Source organism: Macaca thibetana, chromosome X (assembly GCF_024542745.1).
Source record: "Macaca thibetana thibetana isolate TM-01 chromosome X, ASM2454274v1, whole genome shotgun sequence".
Taxonomy (NCBI): Eukaryota; Metazoa; Chordata; class Mammalia; order Primates; family Cercopithecidae; genus Macaca; species Macaca thibetana.
The window spans coordinates 129,493,545-129,509,935 of record NC_065598.1 but is presented as its reverse complement, the minus strand read 5'-3'; the positions used below and the strand labels follow the sequence as shown (position 1 = coordinate 129,509,935).

Sequence of the window (16,391 nt, the reverse complement as noted above, 5' to 3'; positions counted from 1 at the left end):
TCCCTGGCTTACCTTTAGGATGGTGCATACTAAATTAGAAAAATCATAAATGTTATATTAAAAGTAAATGTGAACTTACTTCCACAATCAAGACATTCTAGAAGAAAAAGAAATGAAAATCAGTATAATGAATAAGACGGTATTTCCAATTATAAGTCAAATCACATCATAACAACCCTAAGGAATTATTCACACTCTTGTTTTTAGATACTTTATTACATCAAACTCTCCTTTAAACAAGTGGGCCATCTGCTGGGATTTGGAAGCCTGTAATACTGAAATTTTCATCGTAATGGAAATTTTAAAAACAGAATTTGACCCATTTGTTTTTAAAACACTTTCATTACTTAACAAGAGGTCTAATCTTGGGCAAGTCTTGAAATTTCTCTGGCCTCAGTTTCCCATGTGTTAAATGAGAAACTTGAACTAGTTGGTTTCTTATAGTTTCCTGACTCTAACATTCTAAGAATTATATTTGTACAATAACTCAAAAACCATATGGACTCCAATTCAAAATATATTTTCTCATTAGGCTAAAATTGATCTGCATTTTCTGGATGTGTCCATATTCTTGGACTACACTAAAAAATGATACCAATGCTTCCTCTCACCATAAACCCTCACTTCGCTTTCTACATTTAAGAATTTTATAGCTAGAAGAGTCCTTAAGAGAAAATACCATCTAATAATTACCCCTCAAAATCAAGAAAGTCCTATCTGTTCTTATGCTAGTTATAAGAATGAGGCATTTTGGTTATAAACATTGCCACAAGAAGATTCATGATGTATTGTTTATCTGTAGCTCTCACTATACTCTGTCATATAACTATATAAAGATTTTAATGTTCTATATAGTCTTCTAAGATAGTGTTTACCAGAGTAGGGCATAAAAGAGTCACTGGTTTGCAAGAAAGATTAGAACTTTTTAATTTTTTACCTCACCTTGTTTAATCTATATTTTTGTATGTATTTTGTAACATATATAATATTATTACCATAAATCATATATAATTTAAAATGCATATATTAGGGGTAAATGCTCAGAAAACTTTTTATAAATTGGGCATGCAAATACAAGTTTGAAGACTCACTGTTCTAGGTATTAAAAGTAAAGTTATAACCAAGTAAAGCTTCTACCTTTTCCTGTCTCAAAGCAGTTTATTGTTGGAGGTAAGATCTCTAAGAAGCCTAAACATGTCCAAGTACAGAATGAAGTAAGGCTAGCCCATAATTTATGGCAAGCAATTCATACTACTTCTCTCATGCTGAGCTATCCTCAGTGAAGCAGCTACTGCAGACAACTGCAGCCCATTGGTAGCCTATTTTACAGGCAGGAAAAAATTACTTTTTATTCAAAGTGGAACTCAGGATATGGTGAGAAAATGAATACAAAAAATAGGGTCAATCCAAAGGCACACAGCAAATGAGTAACACAATTATGTTTTTTTCCCATTTGTACGAGATCCCAGTAAATTCTAAGTAAATTGCAAATTTAATAATACACTAAAAAAAGCCATGTAATTGTTCAAATGAATCCCAGCATGGTACAAGGATTACAGACACTAGAGTCTAAAAAATAAAAGAATGCTATTATTGAGAGTTTTTGAATTATATCAAGTAGTTACATCTCTACTTAATAAATGAGAAAAATGAGGAAAGAGGCCATTTGATAAAATGAAAATAGCCAAGAAGTGGTATTAGAGACTTGAATACAGGTATTCAGGGTCCAAAGTTCATCTGCTCAAGTACTAACTGGGGAAAAAAAGGAAAAATATTTATATACATATGTATCTGTGCACAAAAATGCCCCCAAAAGACAAAATGAGGCCAGGCAGGGTGTTTCACTCCTGTAATCACAGTACTTTGGGAGGGTGAGGCAGGCAGATACCTGAGATTAGCAGTTGGAGACCAGCCTGGTCAACATGGTGAAAACCTGTCTCTACTAAAGATACAAAAATTAGCCGCACATGGTGGCGTGTGCCTGTAATCCCAGCTACTTGGGAGTCTGAGGCAGGAGAATCACTTGAACTGGGAAGGGGAGGTTGCAGTGAGCCAATATTGTACCACTGCACTCCAGCCTGGGCAGCAGAGCGAGACTCCATCACAAAAATAAATAAATAAAATAAAATAAAATAAAATGAAACAGAAAGTTCAAATAATCCCATAATCTTACCACCAAGAAATAACTTTCACTCAATTTATACTTATTGATTTTTCCATAATAAATGTACTTTACTGTGACTATCATGAAAATAAAGTTATTTTAGAAACAGAGAACTGTTTCAGATCAGATCTATGTAGTAGAACAGAGCCATTAGGTGGGAAAGATAAGATCAAGCTAAATCACAGAAGGCCTAAAAGGCTAGGTCTATTCCAGCACTAAAAACTGATTAGACAAGTAATGGCTTCAACAGCTTCTAAATATGGACAAAGCATGCTGAAAGGGAAGGACAGGTCTAGCAGTGGTATATGAAATGAACAGGAGGGGCAAAGCTAATTTCTCCTCTGAAGCTTTCCAAATATGCTGAGGAGGACATTAGTTTGACATGACCCTGATATGGGACAAGAGAATTTCACACAAGTTTTACATGTTAAAGTTTTCTTATAGATATTCATTCATGTAAGCAATGAACACTAAAATCTAAAGAAAGAAAAGAGCTTTAGAGTCAGGTCTGCATTCAAATTCAAGCTCTACCACTTACTGGTTCTGTGACTTTGGGCATGTCTTTTAACCTTACTGAGCCTTAATTTCCTGATCTGTAAAATGGGGATATCGTCTCCCTCACAGGATTGTTGTGAAACTTTTATGAGATTAATGCCTTTATATTTGGCACAGTGTAAGTAAACAATAACTGGCAGCTTCAAAAAAAAAAAGCAGTAGCATTCCATCATTATTGGTTACTCTCAAAAACTTTTTCAATGTACTAGAAGATAAATATTCAAATATCTTAATATCTCCATTATTTTCAGGTAAACAGCATGCTCCTGAACAACCAATGGGTCATCAAAGAATTCAAAAGGGAAATCTAAAAACATCTTGAGATAAACTACATGGAAGCACAATATACCAAAACCAATGGTCCACACCAGGAGGATTTTAATGTACTAAGATAACTCTTTGAGATTTCTTAAAATAATAGTATGTCTGAATTTATTGAGTGCATTTATTTACCAGAAACTGTTGTAAGAGCTCTACTTGCATTATAGCACTCAATTCTCTTAACTCTATGGCTGCCATTATCAACCTCACCCTAATCACATATGGGACAAAAAGAGGTTAAGTAACTTGCCCAAGGTCACAGTTAGGAAGTACTAAGCCAGGCTTTCAATCAGTTGTCAGGCTCCGGAACTCACACTTTCAGCCACTACATGATACTGCTTTGCTATCTTTTAGGAAACTATGTTAGTCTATCTCAGGAAGACTCACATAGTTTTCTTTCTTTCTTTTTTTTTTTTAAAAAAGGCTGTCTTTTCCCCCATCAATGTTTTTTGAAGGATCCCAAATTAGAGTCCCACAGAGGCAGACAGCAGTACTTGACAATAGGGACGTTTAAGGTTAATGTTGGATTCTACTGTCTTTTTGCTACATGACCTAGGGAAAGATAATTAACCTAGATTGCTTCCAAGGGTTAAATAACCCATTTAGTTATACTATGTAAACTATCTCTTAGTGATTGAAAGCACACTGTTACTAATTGACTCTTGGTATGAAGTGCTTTTTTTTCTTTCCCTTCAAGATACATACCTTTCCAGTTAAAGTTGAGAGATCATCTCCTCCGATTACTTTTATGTCCCCTGTTGACTGGTCATTCTAGTAAAAAAACAAAAAAAACAACTATATATATATATACACACACACACACACGCACACACACGTATACGTATATCCTTATGTACACACACAAACTTCAAATTAAATGAGAACTAGAAGATTTGAGAAGTTAGCTATCTAATGTTCATAGCATTATGATATTCTAAATGACATGAATTATAAGAATTAGGTTTCCTGAAATGAATGACTAGAAAACTTTCAAGAGAGATTAGTAAAAATTAAAAAGTCCTAATTGGCCATTACTGATTTGATGTTTTTAAGAGTCCTAAAAAATAGGTTACATTCATTTTTAAGTGGGCAGTATTATAACAGCCACCCATCTTCAATCACAGTGATTTCTGAATTGTGAGGGAAGTTATTAGCATGACAGGTGTCTGGTTCTGGCCCTGTACGATTCCCATGAGTCAAGCAAATTGTAAGGGCTGGTCTATATCACACCCAACCCCAAGGTATGTCCCTCAAGTCTAGCCCAGGCCCAGTCATTTTCAGCATTGTCTGGGAAACCAGGTCTGATTAGTAGTCCTTTAAGGAATACCTTAGGCTCCCATTTTCCTGCTACCACAGAATCCAATAAAACCCTTACAGGAGATTCAATGGGAAATGCTCAACACCCACTGCAGTTGGTGGTGACAATGACCATAATTTGGCTGTGCTGGATTCAGGACAGAAAATTTGGGTGAAAGAGCAGGTGAACAAAAGAGCTTCGACTTGCCCTTGCAGAGAGCAAGCCATACCATACTATAAAGCCACAGCAATTACAACGGTGCAGTACCAGCACAGTAAATGAACAAACTAGAGCCCAGAAACAGACCCAGAAATATATGAGGATTTAGTATACAATAAAGATGGTATTTCGAGTCAGTAGGGAAAAGATGAATTATTCAATAAATGATGTTTGGTCAACTAGTTACCCATTTGGGAAAAAATAAAAGTATGGTCCCTACCTCACAGCATACACAAAAATAAATTCCAGATCGATTAAAATCTAAATGTAAAAAATAAAGCCATAAGTGGACTGGAAGAAAATATAGAAGAATTTTTTTTAACATCCATAGAAAGGGTAAAAACCCAGGCATGACATGAATCAAAACTGAAAAAGTTCTGTAATGAATACCCCCTTTTATATATTGGGCTCCAACAATAAGAACCCATAGGAAAATGGAGAATGAACACAAATAGACAAGTTATAGAAGAGAAGGCCATAAGGTATAAAATTATATCTATCTGAGAAACAAACACTAAAACAATGAGATTCTACTGTTCACCCACCCGTACTGGCAAAACTTAAGCCTGATAATATGCTGAGGGGAAATAAGCACTCTTGTTGGTGAGAGTATTAATTGGCATAGCCTCTTTTGTTAAAATTGCAATACGCATGTCACTTAACCCAGTAATCCCACTTCTGGGAATCAATGCTACAAAAACACTGACAAGTATACAAAGATACATTAAAGAGTGTTCACAGGGCCAGGTGCAGTGGCTTCATGCCTGTAATCCCAGCACTTGGGGAGGTGGAGGCGAGAGGATCGTTTGACCCCAGGAATTCAAGGCCAGACTGATAAACACAGCAAGACCCTGTCTTTCTTTTTATTATTATTATGAAAAAAAAAATGTTCACTGTACCAGTTGTTCACAAAAACGAACATGTCCATTAACAGGGAACCATTTAAATTAATCAAGTTCATCTACACAATGTAATACCATGCAACTATTAAAAAGCACCTGGTAATCCAATGCACACTGAGACAGAATAATGCTATTAAAAACACCAAGGAGTGGAACACTGTGTTGCCTATGACACCATTTTTATTCAACATTTAAACAAATTTGTAACAGCAATTGCATGAGTAGTGAGAATGGGGTTTATGAGACTTTTCACTTCTATGTGCTTCTATTTTTGCTATGCTTCTATATATACATCCATTTATTATGGAGTATTACTTTAGAAAAACACAAATGGGCCAGTATTGTTTGGTGTTGCAAAGTGAGCATATGACTTCTGGTATCAACCTTTGCATATTACTTCTCATTTTAGGGAAATTACAGACATCCCTTATTCACTAACTTAAAACTCAGCATTTCAAACATACAGAATTGATGGGGAAAAAAAAAAGAAAAAAAAAGAAAAAAGAAAGAAAAGACAACAAGCTTCAGATGACAGTGACTCACACCAAATTATTTACACTGTAAAGCCTGTTAAATAGTGACATCTTCTGGAGATACTTGGTATTACAGTCTGACTCCAGTTGATCTCTTTTTACAGAGACAAGAGGAATAAAGGAAAAAATACTCAAGAACTGAAAAGTATGGAGTTATGGAAAAATTGCTGTGATCCAAAGACTATGGTGATAGGACAAGAAACAAGAGAACTCCAAGCAGTAAGACACTGCTGTTCTATTAGCATCCAAACCTTCATATTCTTGTTTGCCCCAAGGCTTTTTTAAAAATTAGAGACAGGATCTCACTATTTTGCCCAGGCTGGTCTTAAACTCCTGGACTCAAGCGATCCTCCTGCCTCAGCCTCCTAAAATGCTGAGATTACAGGCTTGAGTCATCATACCTAGCTATTTATTTTTTCTTAACTCTCTCGCCTGGCCTATAGCCACCATGGAAGCTAATAAAGAATATTAATTTAAGAGTAATGGTATAGTTCACTACATTGGAATACAGGTATAAGTGCCTACATTGTATATGGATGGCATACATGGATCAATTACACCACCTGGGTGGCCAAAGGAACTGCACAAACCTTCCTCCTTGGCTGTCTGGAACAAGCTTCCCACTAGATCCCTTCACTGAGTGCCTCCCTCATCTTTAATTATGGTTAAGTCTAGGATAACAGGATTGGCAAAGGTGAGGGGAAAGCTTCCTCCAGAGTTGCTCTACCCTCTCCTCTACCATCCTATCTCCTCGCTCCTCTCAGCCAAGGAGTCCAATCTGTCCTGAACTCAAGAGTGTCACTGTCAACTACATAAAATTGCCAGAGCAGCTCTTTGGGACTGCAAACACATACCCTTAATGTCTTTATTTCTATTTTGTCTATCTCTTCAGTCTAGGTGAAAAAATAAGGATAATAGGGAAGAACTTTATTTATGCCTGCTTGTCCGCCCCTAGGAATTTTGAAAACCTCTAGGTAGCAATAAGAACTGCAGCATGGTATAGGAAAAGAGGAGGAAAAGCTGTATAGAAGTGCATAATAAATGGGCTGGAAAAGAACTGCTTTGAACAAACAGGGAGGTTGAACTATAAGGAGAGAAAGCAGAGAGGCTAATCAACAAGGCTGGGTTCCCAAGAGGGCATGATGAGAATATTATCAAGGTAGGAAGTCCTGGCTCCATGTCCCCTTAGTGGCTTAGTACTATGCAGCTTGCTTTCTGCAGTGAACTTCAGACCTTTCTTTTAGGATCCTAGAATGGAATTTTTTTATTGGAAAACAGTCATCCTCTCAACATTCAGGCAGGCCCCAAGTCTACCACACTCAATCACATTTTCTCTTCATATCATAATCTCTCAACCATCCTCTGTCCTTTAACTGTTTTCTATACCCTGATCAAATGCCAACAAAAGTGAGAATGTTAGAATCATATATTTTTAGAGGTAGACTGTATCTCAGATAAAAAAAAATGGCAGATATTCCATTTTCCAAAATATGTATGCAGAAAAAATAAGTATGGAAGGATATATGCTCAGGTAGTAAGTTTATTTACTTGTATTTTATGAATTCTTTTAAATAAACACATTACTTAAAAAAAAAAAGAACTAAAAGTCTCTGTCAGTTAAAAAATGACATTGATGAAGCAGGGCCTTTACAGATCATCTAGTCCTACACTATCCCATACGGTAGCCACATGTGGCAATATAAATTACTTAAAAATTCAGTTCCTGTGTTGCACAAGATGTGTCAAGTGCTCAAAAGCCACATGTCACTAGTGGCTCTGTACCATACAGCAGAAGCATAAAAGATTTCCACCCTCAAAAAAAGTTCTATTGAACAGCATTGCTCTAATTAAATAAAAAATACCATTTAGCACAACACAGTAATAGAAAAGATTGAAGAGGTAGTGCTGATACTTAAAAACCTAGTATTTTCAGCCAGGCATGGTGGCTCCTGCCTGTAATCCTAGCACTTTGGGAGGCTGAGGTGGGAGGATCACTTAAGCCCAGGAGTTCTAGACCAGCCTGGGCAACAGGGTGAAACCCTGTCTCTACAAAAAATACAAAAAATTAGCTGGGCGTGGTGGCATGCGCCTGTAGTCCCAGCTACTTGGGAGGCTGAGGTGGGAGATCACCTGAGCCTGGGAGGTCAGGACTGCGATGAGGTGAGATTGCACCACTACACTCCAGCCTGGGTGACAGAGTGAGACCCTGTCTCAAAAACAAACAAACAAACAAAAAACAAACAAACAAACATCACCTGGTATTTTTAAGTACACTATTTTCAAACATTCAGAAGTTATTTCATCCTATCTTCATGGTTTCCATTCTATGCCTGGTTTGGGATTAGGATCTGATAAAATAAACGTGTGCAACAGAACCACTTCTCATGTCTGTATAACAGATAATCAATATGTATCTGCTGAATAAATTATTCAATTTTCTTTTTTTTCACAAAATTGTGGTTTCAAGGGACCAGACTTGAATACTACACTTCATGTTCTAAGAATCAGGGGACTTATATAAAACCTCAGTTGCCTGATAAGGACTATATCAAAGTGAAAAGCCATGGGAAAGAACTAGAAAGTACACTTTTGAACCTAGTTCTGTAGTTTCCTTATGCCACAGATAATACACATTCCCATTCCTGCCAAATTTTGTATCTCACCCCTGTCTATGGTCTCAATTCAATAAATAGGAGAAGGGCATAAATTTGCTTTGGTTGGTAGGTAGGTTGGTAGGCAGGCAGGCAGGCAGGCAGGCAGGCAGGCAGGCAGGCAGACAGACAGACAGACAGACAGACAGACAGACAGACAGATAGATAGATAGATAGATAGATAGATACAAACAAAGATGGAGACAGATGGAAATAGAGACAGATTTGCAGAAGATAAGTTCTAGGTAAATTAGTGTCAACATCAAAGTGGTATACCTACATCTAACTATTCTGGAGAGAAAAGTATACCTCAAAGAAATTGACTAAATACATACAGAGAAAAAGTTTAAGCTGAAAGCTACTGCCCTCTTATATGAGACACTTTAAGAAACTACTTGGGGGGCAAGTGAGAAAATGGGGAGATGTAGCTCAGAGGATACAAAGTAGCAGATATGTAGGATGAACAAGTCTAGAAATATAATGTACAACATGAGGTATATAGGTAATAAAATTGTGCTGTATTTGGGATTCACACTAAATGAGATTTTAAGCTCCTCTTGCCACCAAAAAAAAAAAAAAAAGGGTAACTATGTGAATTGAGGGATATGTTAATTTGCTTCACTGCAGTAATCTTTTAACCATCTGTATGTATCCCATAACATCATGTTGTATATGTTAAATATACAGACTACAATTTAAAATAAAAAACTACTCCAAAATTTTCTGCATTTTTAATATGCTCACTCAAAGACAGTATTAATTTGCATCTTTGATGTTAAACAGATAGCCTAATCAAGTCACTATCAAGAGCAAGACTAAAGCTACAGCTTTTCTCTTTTGATGCTTTTGAGATACACGTGTGTGTGTGTGTATTTTAAGTTATCGTTTTGGCCAGGTGCAACGGCTGACATCTGTAACCTCAGCACTTTGGGAGACCAAGGCAGAAGGATTGCTTGAGACCAGGAATTTGAGACCAGCATAGCAAGACCCTATCTCTACAAATTAAAAAAAAAAAAATTAGTCAGGGGTAATGGCATGTGCTTGTAGTCCCAGATACTTGGGAGGCTGAGGCAGAGGATCCCTTGAGCCCAGGAGTTCAAAGCTGCAATGAGCTATGACTGTGCCACTGCATTCCAGTCTGGGCAACAGAGCAAGACCTTGTCTCAAAAAAAAATTTCTAATTAAAGATAAAGAGTTATAGTTTTATGAACCTTGACTGCAACTGAGGGAAAAAGTCCCATAATTGGCAAAATGAATTCTGTCTGCTTACAAAACTTCTGACTAATAGAGAATGAATAATAGGAAGCCCATATTAGAGGATCCACATCAGTTAAAAAGTTTTTCCAGATAAGAGTGACTCTGAGTTCTACAGAGTTAAAAGATTGGGTTCAAATCAAAGACTTGTATGATCTTGAGTAAGTTACTTAATCCCTCTGTGACTCACTGTTCTCAAATGTAAATGGAGATAATTTGTAACTCAAAAAAAATAAAAATGAAAAAGTTTTCTCTAAGATTGCAAATCCTAAGGATAATTTCATTTTAGTATCAGTCATTTAGTCTGAATACACCATAATGCAGACTAATTTTCCCTCTGCTTAAGGTCCACACAAAAACATTTCCAATAAAATTTACTTGTGTATCAAGTTTTCCTCCTGAGGCTTCATTGTTTCTTTGGTAAAAAAAATAAATAAATAAAAATTTAAAAACCACTAGACTGGGTACAGTGGCCCATGCCTGTAATCTCACTTAGGGAAGCCAAGGCAGTTGGATTGTTTGAGCCCAGGAGTTTGAGATCAACCTGGGCAACATGGCAAAACCCTGTTTCTACAAAAAAAAATACAAAAATTAATCAGGTGTGGTGGCACACACCTGTGGTCCCCGCTACTCGAGAGTGAGGTGGGAAGATTGCTTGAGCCCAAGCAGAGGTTGCAGTGAACCAAGATGGCACCACTGCACCCCAGCCTGGGTGACAGAGCAAGATCCTGTCTCAAAAAAAAACAAAAACAAAAACAAAAACAAAAACAAAAACAAAAAATCACTGACCAGGCACGGTGGCTCACGCCTGTAATCCCAGCACTTTGGGAGGCCGAGGCAGGTGGATTAGCTGAGGTCAGGAGTTCTAGACCAGTCTGGCCAACATGGTGAAATCCCGTCTCAACTAAAAATACAAAAATTAGCTGGGAATGGTGGCAGGCTCCTGTAATCCCAGCTACTTGGGGGGCCAAGGCAGGAGAATAGCTTGAACCTGGGAGGCAGAGGTTGCAGTGAGCTGAGATCATGCCATCGCACTCCAGCCTGGGGGTCAAGAGCGAGACTTCGTCTCAAAAAAAAAAAAAAAAAAAAAAAAATCACTATAAAATTGAAATAAATTCACAACAAAGGAAATACATTTGCATACTTAACCTTCTTTTTATTTATTTACTTATTTTTAATATTTTGAGATGGCATCTCGCTACGTTGCCTAGGCTGGTCTTGAACTCCTGGGTTCAAGCCATTGTCCCGTCTTGACTTCCCAAAGTACTGGGATTACAGGTGTGAGCCACCATGCCCAGCCCATATTTAACTTTCACTTTCTGAATATCACAGGACAGAAAAGGTCATCAAATATATAGTACTATATTTCATTGCTCTAAGATGCACATTCACACTTTATTAATAATAGCTCTAACTTGATGTATTACAATTGATGACAATTTACAATTATAACTGGTAGTGTTTCTTTCTTGGCAGTATGAAAAATAGTGTTAAGCCTTAAAATCAGCAGCATCTTTAATTTAATGAAATAGGTATTTGGAATCCCCAGGCAATTTCCCATCTAGGCACTAGGTAAATAAAATCCTACCTAGCTACTTGGATTAAGAGTACGCATGTGTGTGTGTACACAGAGAATTCTTTAGAATATTCTAAATAAAAAGTGGCAGTGACTGAAATCCTTTATAATTTTCTGCAGTTGTGTTTTCTTTCTTATTTTTTTAAGACAGGGTCTCTCTCTGTCTCAAACTCCTGGGCTCAAGGGATGCTCCAGCCTCTACCTCCCAAATAGCTGGGACTATACGTACACGCCACCATGTGCAACCAATTCTTTTTGTGTAGAGATGAGGTCTCATTATGTTGCCTAGGCTGGTCTCAAACTCCTGGCCTTGAGTGACGCTCCCACCTCGATCTCCCAAAGCACTGGAATTACGTGTGCCACTGTACCCAGCCGTATGTTTTCTAATAAGCATGTTTTCTTTAATAAGAAAAATGGAGTTTTTATTTCCAAAAAAAAAATAGATGGGTGTGTTTATATCATAATTCTTCTTTATACAGTCTGGAAACATTTAATAGTTCATAGAATATGTCTTTAGGATTTAGTATGGATCAGCCAGATTTTAACTCACTATTTCAAACTGGTCAAGATCAGCATGTAAAAATCATACTAACATCAATGTTATTGATGCTGCAAACAATTTAAAATTTCCATTTTACAGTTTTACCAAATTAAACTGCCTAATGTTTTATATGCATATATGAATATCTTACATGACAAGCTGCTGAATTATTAAACAGGGTAGAAATGTTACTTCAAGCTGGGCATGGTGACTCAAGCCTATAATCCCAGCACTTTTAGAGGCTGAGGTGGGAAGACTGCTTAAGCCCAGGAGTTTGGGATCAGTCTGGGCAACATAGTAAGACCCAATCTCTACAAACATAAAAAAAATTAGCCAGTCATGGTGGTGCACACCTGTAGTCCCAGCTACTCGGGAGGCTAAGGTGGGAAAATCACTTGAGCCCAGAAGGTCAAGGCCACAGTGAGCTGTGATCTTGCTACTGCATTCCAGCCTGGGTGACAGAATGAGACCTTGTCTTTAAAAAAAAAAAAAAAGTTACTTCAAACCAACAGATATTTTTATTTTTATTATTTGTAGAGAGAGCGTGTCACTGTGTTGCCCAGGCTGGTCTCAAACCCCTGGCCTCCTGTAATTCTGCTGTCTTAGCCTTCCAAAGCACTGAGATTACAGGCATGAGCCATCACCAAATCAAGAGATATTATCAGAAGAGCTTTCTCAATTTCTACTGTTTAACAGTATATCTTCCTTGCATAGCCTTATAAATATACTAAAAAGCTTGGAATTGTACCGTTAAAACATGTGATTATTATATTATATAAAATATACCCCAGTAAAGCCTTTTTAAAAAAATTAACATGTCGGCCGGGCTCGGTGGCTCACCCTTATAATCCCAGCACTTTGGGAGGCCGAGGTGGTCAGGGGTTCGAGACCAGCCTGACCAACAAGGTGAAACTCCATCTCTACTAAAAATACAAAAATTAGCCAGGCATGGTGGCAGGCACCTGTAGTCCCACCTACTCAGGAGGTTGAGACAGGAGAATCGCTTGAACCCGGGAGGCAGAGGTTGCAGTGAGCTACGATCACGCCACTGCACTCCAGCGTGGGCAACGGAGCGAGACTCCATCTCAAATAAATAAATAAAATAAAATAAAATAAAATAAAATGCCGGGCGCGGTGGCTCACACCTGTAATCCCAGCACTTTGGGAGGCCAAGGAGGGTGGATCATGAGGTCAGGAGATCAAGACCATCCCGGCTAACACAGTGAAACCCCATCTTTTTTTTTTTTTTTTTTTTTTTTTTTTTGAGACGGAGTCTCGCTGTGTCTCCCAGGCTGGAGTGCAGTGGCGTGATCTCGGCTCACTGCAAGCTCCGCCTCCCGGGTTCACGCCATTCTCCCGCCTCAGCCTCCCAAGTAGCTGAGACTACAGGTGCCCGCCACCACGCCCGGCTAGTTTTTTTGTATTTTTAGTAGAGACGGGGTTTCACCATGTTAGCCAGGATAGTCTCGATCTCCTGACCTCGTGATCCACCCGCCTCGGCCTCCCAAAGTGCTGGGATTACAGGCTTGAGCCACCGCGCCCGGCCTGAAACCCCATCTCTACTAAAAATACAAAAAATTAGCGGGGCGTGGTGGCAGGCGCCTGTAGTCCCAGCTACGTGGCAGTCTGAGGCAGGAGAACAGTGTGAAACCAGGAGGCGGAGCTTGCAGTGAGCCGAGATCATGCCACTTCACTCCAGCCTGGGTGACGGAGCAAGACTCCATCTCAGAAAATAAAATAAATTAATTAATTAATTAAATATGTAAATAAATACTAAGAAAAGTATATCTACATAGAATTTCACATAAAATAAATTGTTTTCTATGTGAAAATTAACCTAAAAATATGCTTTGCTTATGTTTAAGATGTCATGCTTTTTATCAATTGAGGAGTTCAGCTTAATAATCCTCTAAGATCTAAAACAGGAAAAAAAGTAAAAGTAGAAAATGGAAATAAAATGTCAAAGTGCTTCTACCACTCAAAATTGCTCTTATAACTATAAAATGATTTTTAAAAGAAAATATTAAAGTTAAACTCCCCTAATTTTTTTGCTCGTTTTTGCTTATCTAAAATAACATTCTACACAAATCCCCAAAGATTAGTCATAATGTAACAAGACTGATTAAGACTGATGGGGATGGGGAAGGAGGCTATAGAAAACCAAAAAGATAAATCATACCATGAACTCTAAGTACACACTTTGACTCTAAGCAGCAATGTATTAAAGGCTGGCCAGTTATACTTCCAGCAACTATACTGACTAGAATGAAGTCCTAGTGTAAACCATCAATTAACCAATCAATCAATAACTTTTGTTGAGTAAAAGTCTAAATTTTGTGTTTAAACAAGTCTTTAATTCAAGCAAGACTTTAACAAGTTAAAAGGAGCTTATGGGTAGGAAGTAATGTTATGATGTATGGGCATAAAGGGTTTTAATGGGATAGGGAAAATGTCTATAATAATACTTAAATGGCTGCCCAATCACCTACAGGACTGATGTAAACATGGAAAAGGTCAAAAACTTGGGTCACTCAAATAGATGATTAATGGAGAGGATGAGGTTGAAGGTTAAATGTAGATAAGTGGTCTTACTCTCAATAAAAATGTGAACATAAGGCGAGTTTCTACAAAGATGGACAAGACTCATTCATGAAACAGCAAAAGCTGGACATTTGTTCTCATCTTTGAAGAGTATGAAAAATTCCTATTTTAAAGGAAAATAGTAACTCACAGGAAATACCAACCCAACATAAAATCAGAAACAATAGTCTAAAGTAATAAAAATCAAACATCTGCACTATCAAATTATGAATGAAATTCACTTGTAAAGATCACACTGATTTTGTTTCATCCACAGTGTCAACGTTGTGATGCATTTCAATTGTGTGACACAGGCAGAGTGACTGTGGATCAAAAGCGGTTTCTGGTATACCCATACTCTCTCGGGTATACCTGCACTCCCCTTTCTTAAGTGTGTTTAAAAAAAAAAGTGGTTTCTTCAATTTGCCAATGCTCTAGCTCTCCATGTGCTTTCTAGGAAACAAGTGTTGACCCACCTTATTTGTCAAACCTAGCTCCAAAGGACTTTTGACTCCCCCCAAACCAATGTAGCTCAAGAGATGATATCTGCCACTAGTGAGTATGTATAGTGAAAACAGCATCCCAAGTCCCAACAGCAATTCCTAAAAGAAGTTTATTAAAAAAAAAAAATACCTGTAAAATAAGTACATATCCTCCAAGGTGACTAATTTTAAAAAGACAGTATTGGCTTTGATGTAAACTACTAGTGAATATGTTAGAAAAATCTCACTGTAACCAAGTGAAATGAATGCCAGTATAGTTTGCAGAGATTCAAAGAAAATATAAGAAAACCTACTGTTACCATTAAAAAGAATCATATATTAAATATACTCACACAATAGCTCTTCAGTCTGATAAAATCTACAGTCATAGGAATGGATCTATCACTATTTCTATTCAGTGCTTTGATGTAATCCAGCAGGTCAGCAAAGAATTTATAGCCCCCCTTGAGCACACAGAGGGCTACAATGTGATGGCCTCCCATCTCCTTCATCACATCTCGAGCAAGACGCTCAGTCCTACAGAAATAAAATCGGGAATTTAATAGAAAGTTTCATACGTTAAACTTTATAACAAACACCTCTTAGTCACTAAACTTCCACACCAGCCTGGAAATTAGCCAGGCATGGTAGTATGTACTTGCAGTCCCAGCTACTCGAGAGGTGAGGTGGGAAAATCACTTTATTGCAGGATGTTGAGGCTGGAGTGAACTGTGATTGTGCCACTGCATTCTAGCCTGGACAACAAAGCAAGACCTTGTCTCAAAAAAATGCATTAAAAATTTTTAAAAATCTTCCAAGTAACACATCCTTTGCCCCCATGTTTCATAAGGTAAAAAATTTGATACCTTCAAAAAAACCAAGCATACCACTATCATAATTTTTTTTTAATGCAAATAAAAACAAGATATCATTTTCACCCATTAGACTGGCAGGTTCTGATTAAATGAAATTTCTTGGATAATATACAATATTAAAAGAGACTGTAGAAACCGGGCCAGTGGCTCACGCCTATAATCCCAGCACTTTGGGAGGCTGAGGTGGGCCAGATCACTTGAACCCAGGAGTTCAAGACCAGCCTGGGTAACAAGGCGAACCCTATTTCTACAAAATAAAAATAGTAGCTGGCAGTGGTGGCGCACACCTATAGTCCCAGCTACTCAGGAGGCTGAGGTGGGAGGATCGCTTGAACCCAGGAGGTTGGGACTGCAGTGAGCTGTGATCATTCTGCTACACTCCAGCCTGGGCAACAGAGACCTTGTCTTTAAAAAAAAAAAAAAAAAAAAAAAAGAGACAAA

General features: G+C 37.7%; 1 protein-coding gene across 1 annotated transcript in view; it reads right to left on the bottom strand.

The window, feature by feature from the left end:
• Positions 1-16,391, bottom strand: part of HPRT1 (hypoxanthine phosphoribosyltransferase 1) — a 1,139,661-nt gene that overhangs the window by 11,685 nt on the left and 1,111,585 nt on the right. Inside the window, exons 4-6 of the mRNA XM_050777330.1 lie at positions 15,429-15,612; positions 3,746-3,811; positions 80-97 (exon numbers count right to left, since the gene is read on the bottom strand). Coding sequence (XP_050633287.1) covers positions 80-97; positions 3,746-3,811; positions 15,429-15,612 — 268 coding nt within the window. The remainder of the gene's footprint in view (positions 1-79; positions 98-3,745; positions 3,812-15,428; positions 15,613-16,391) is intronic.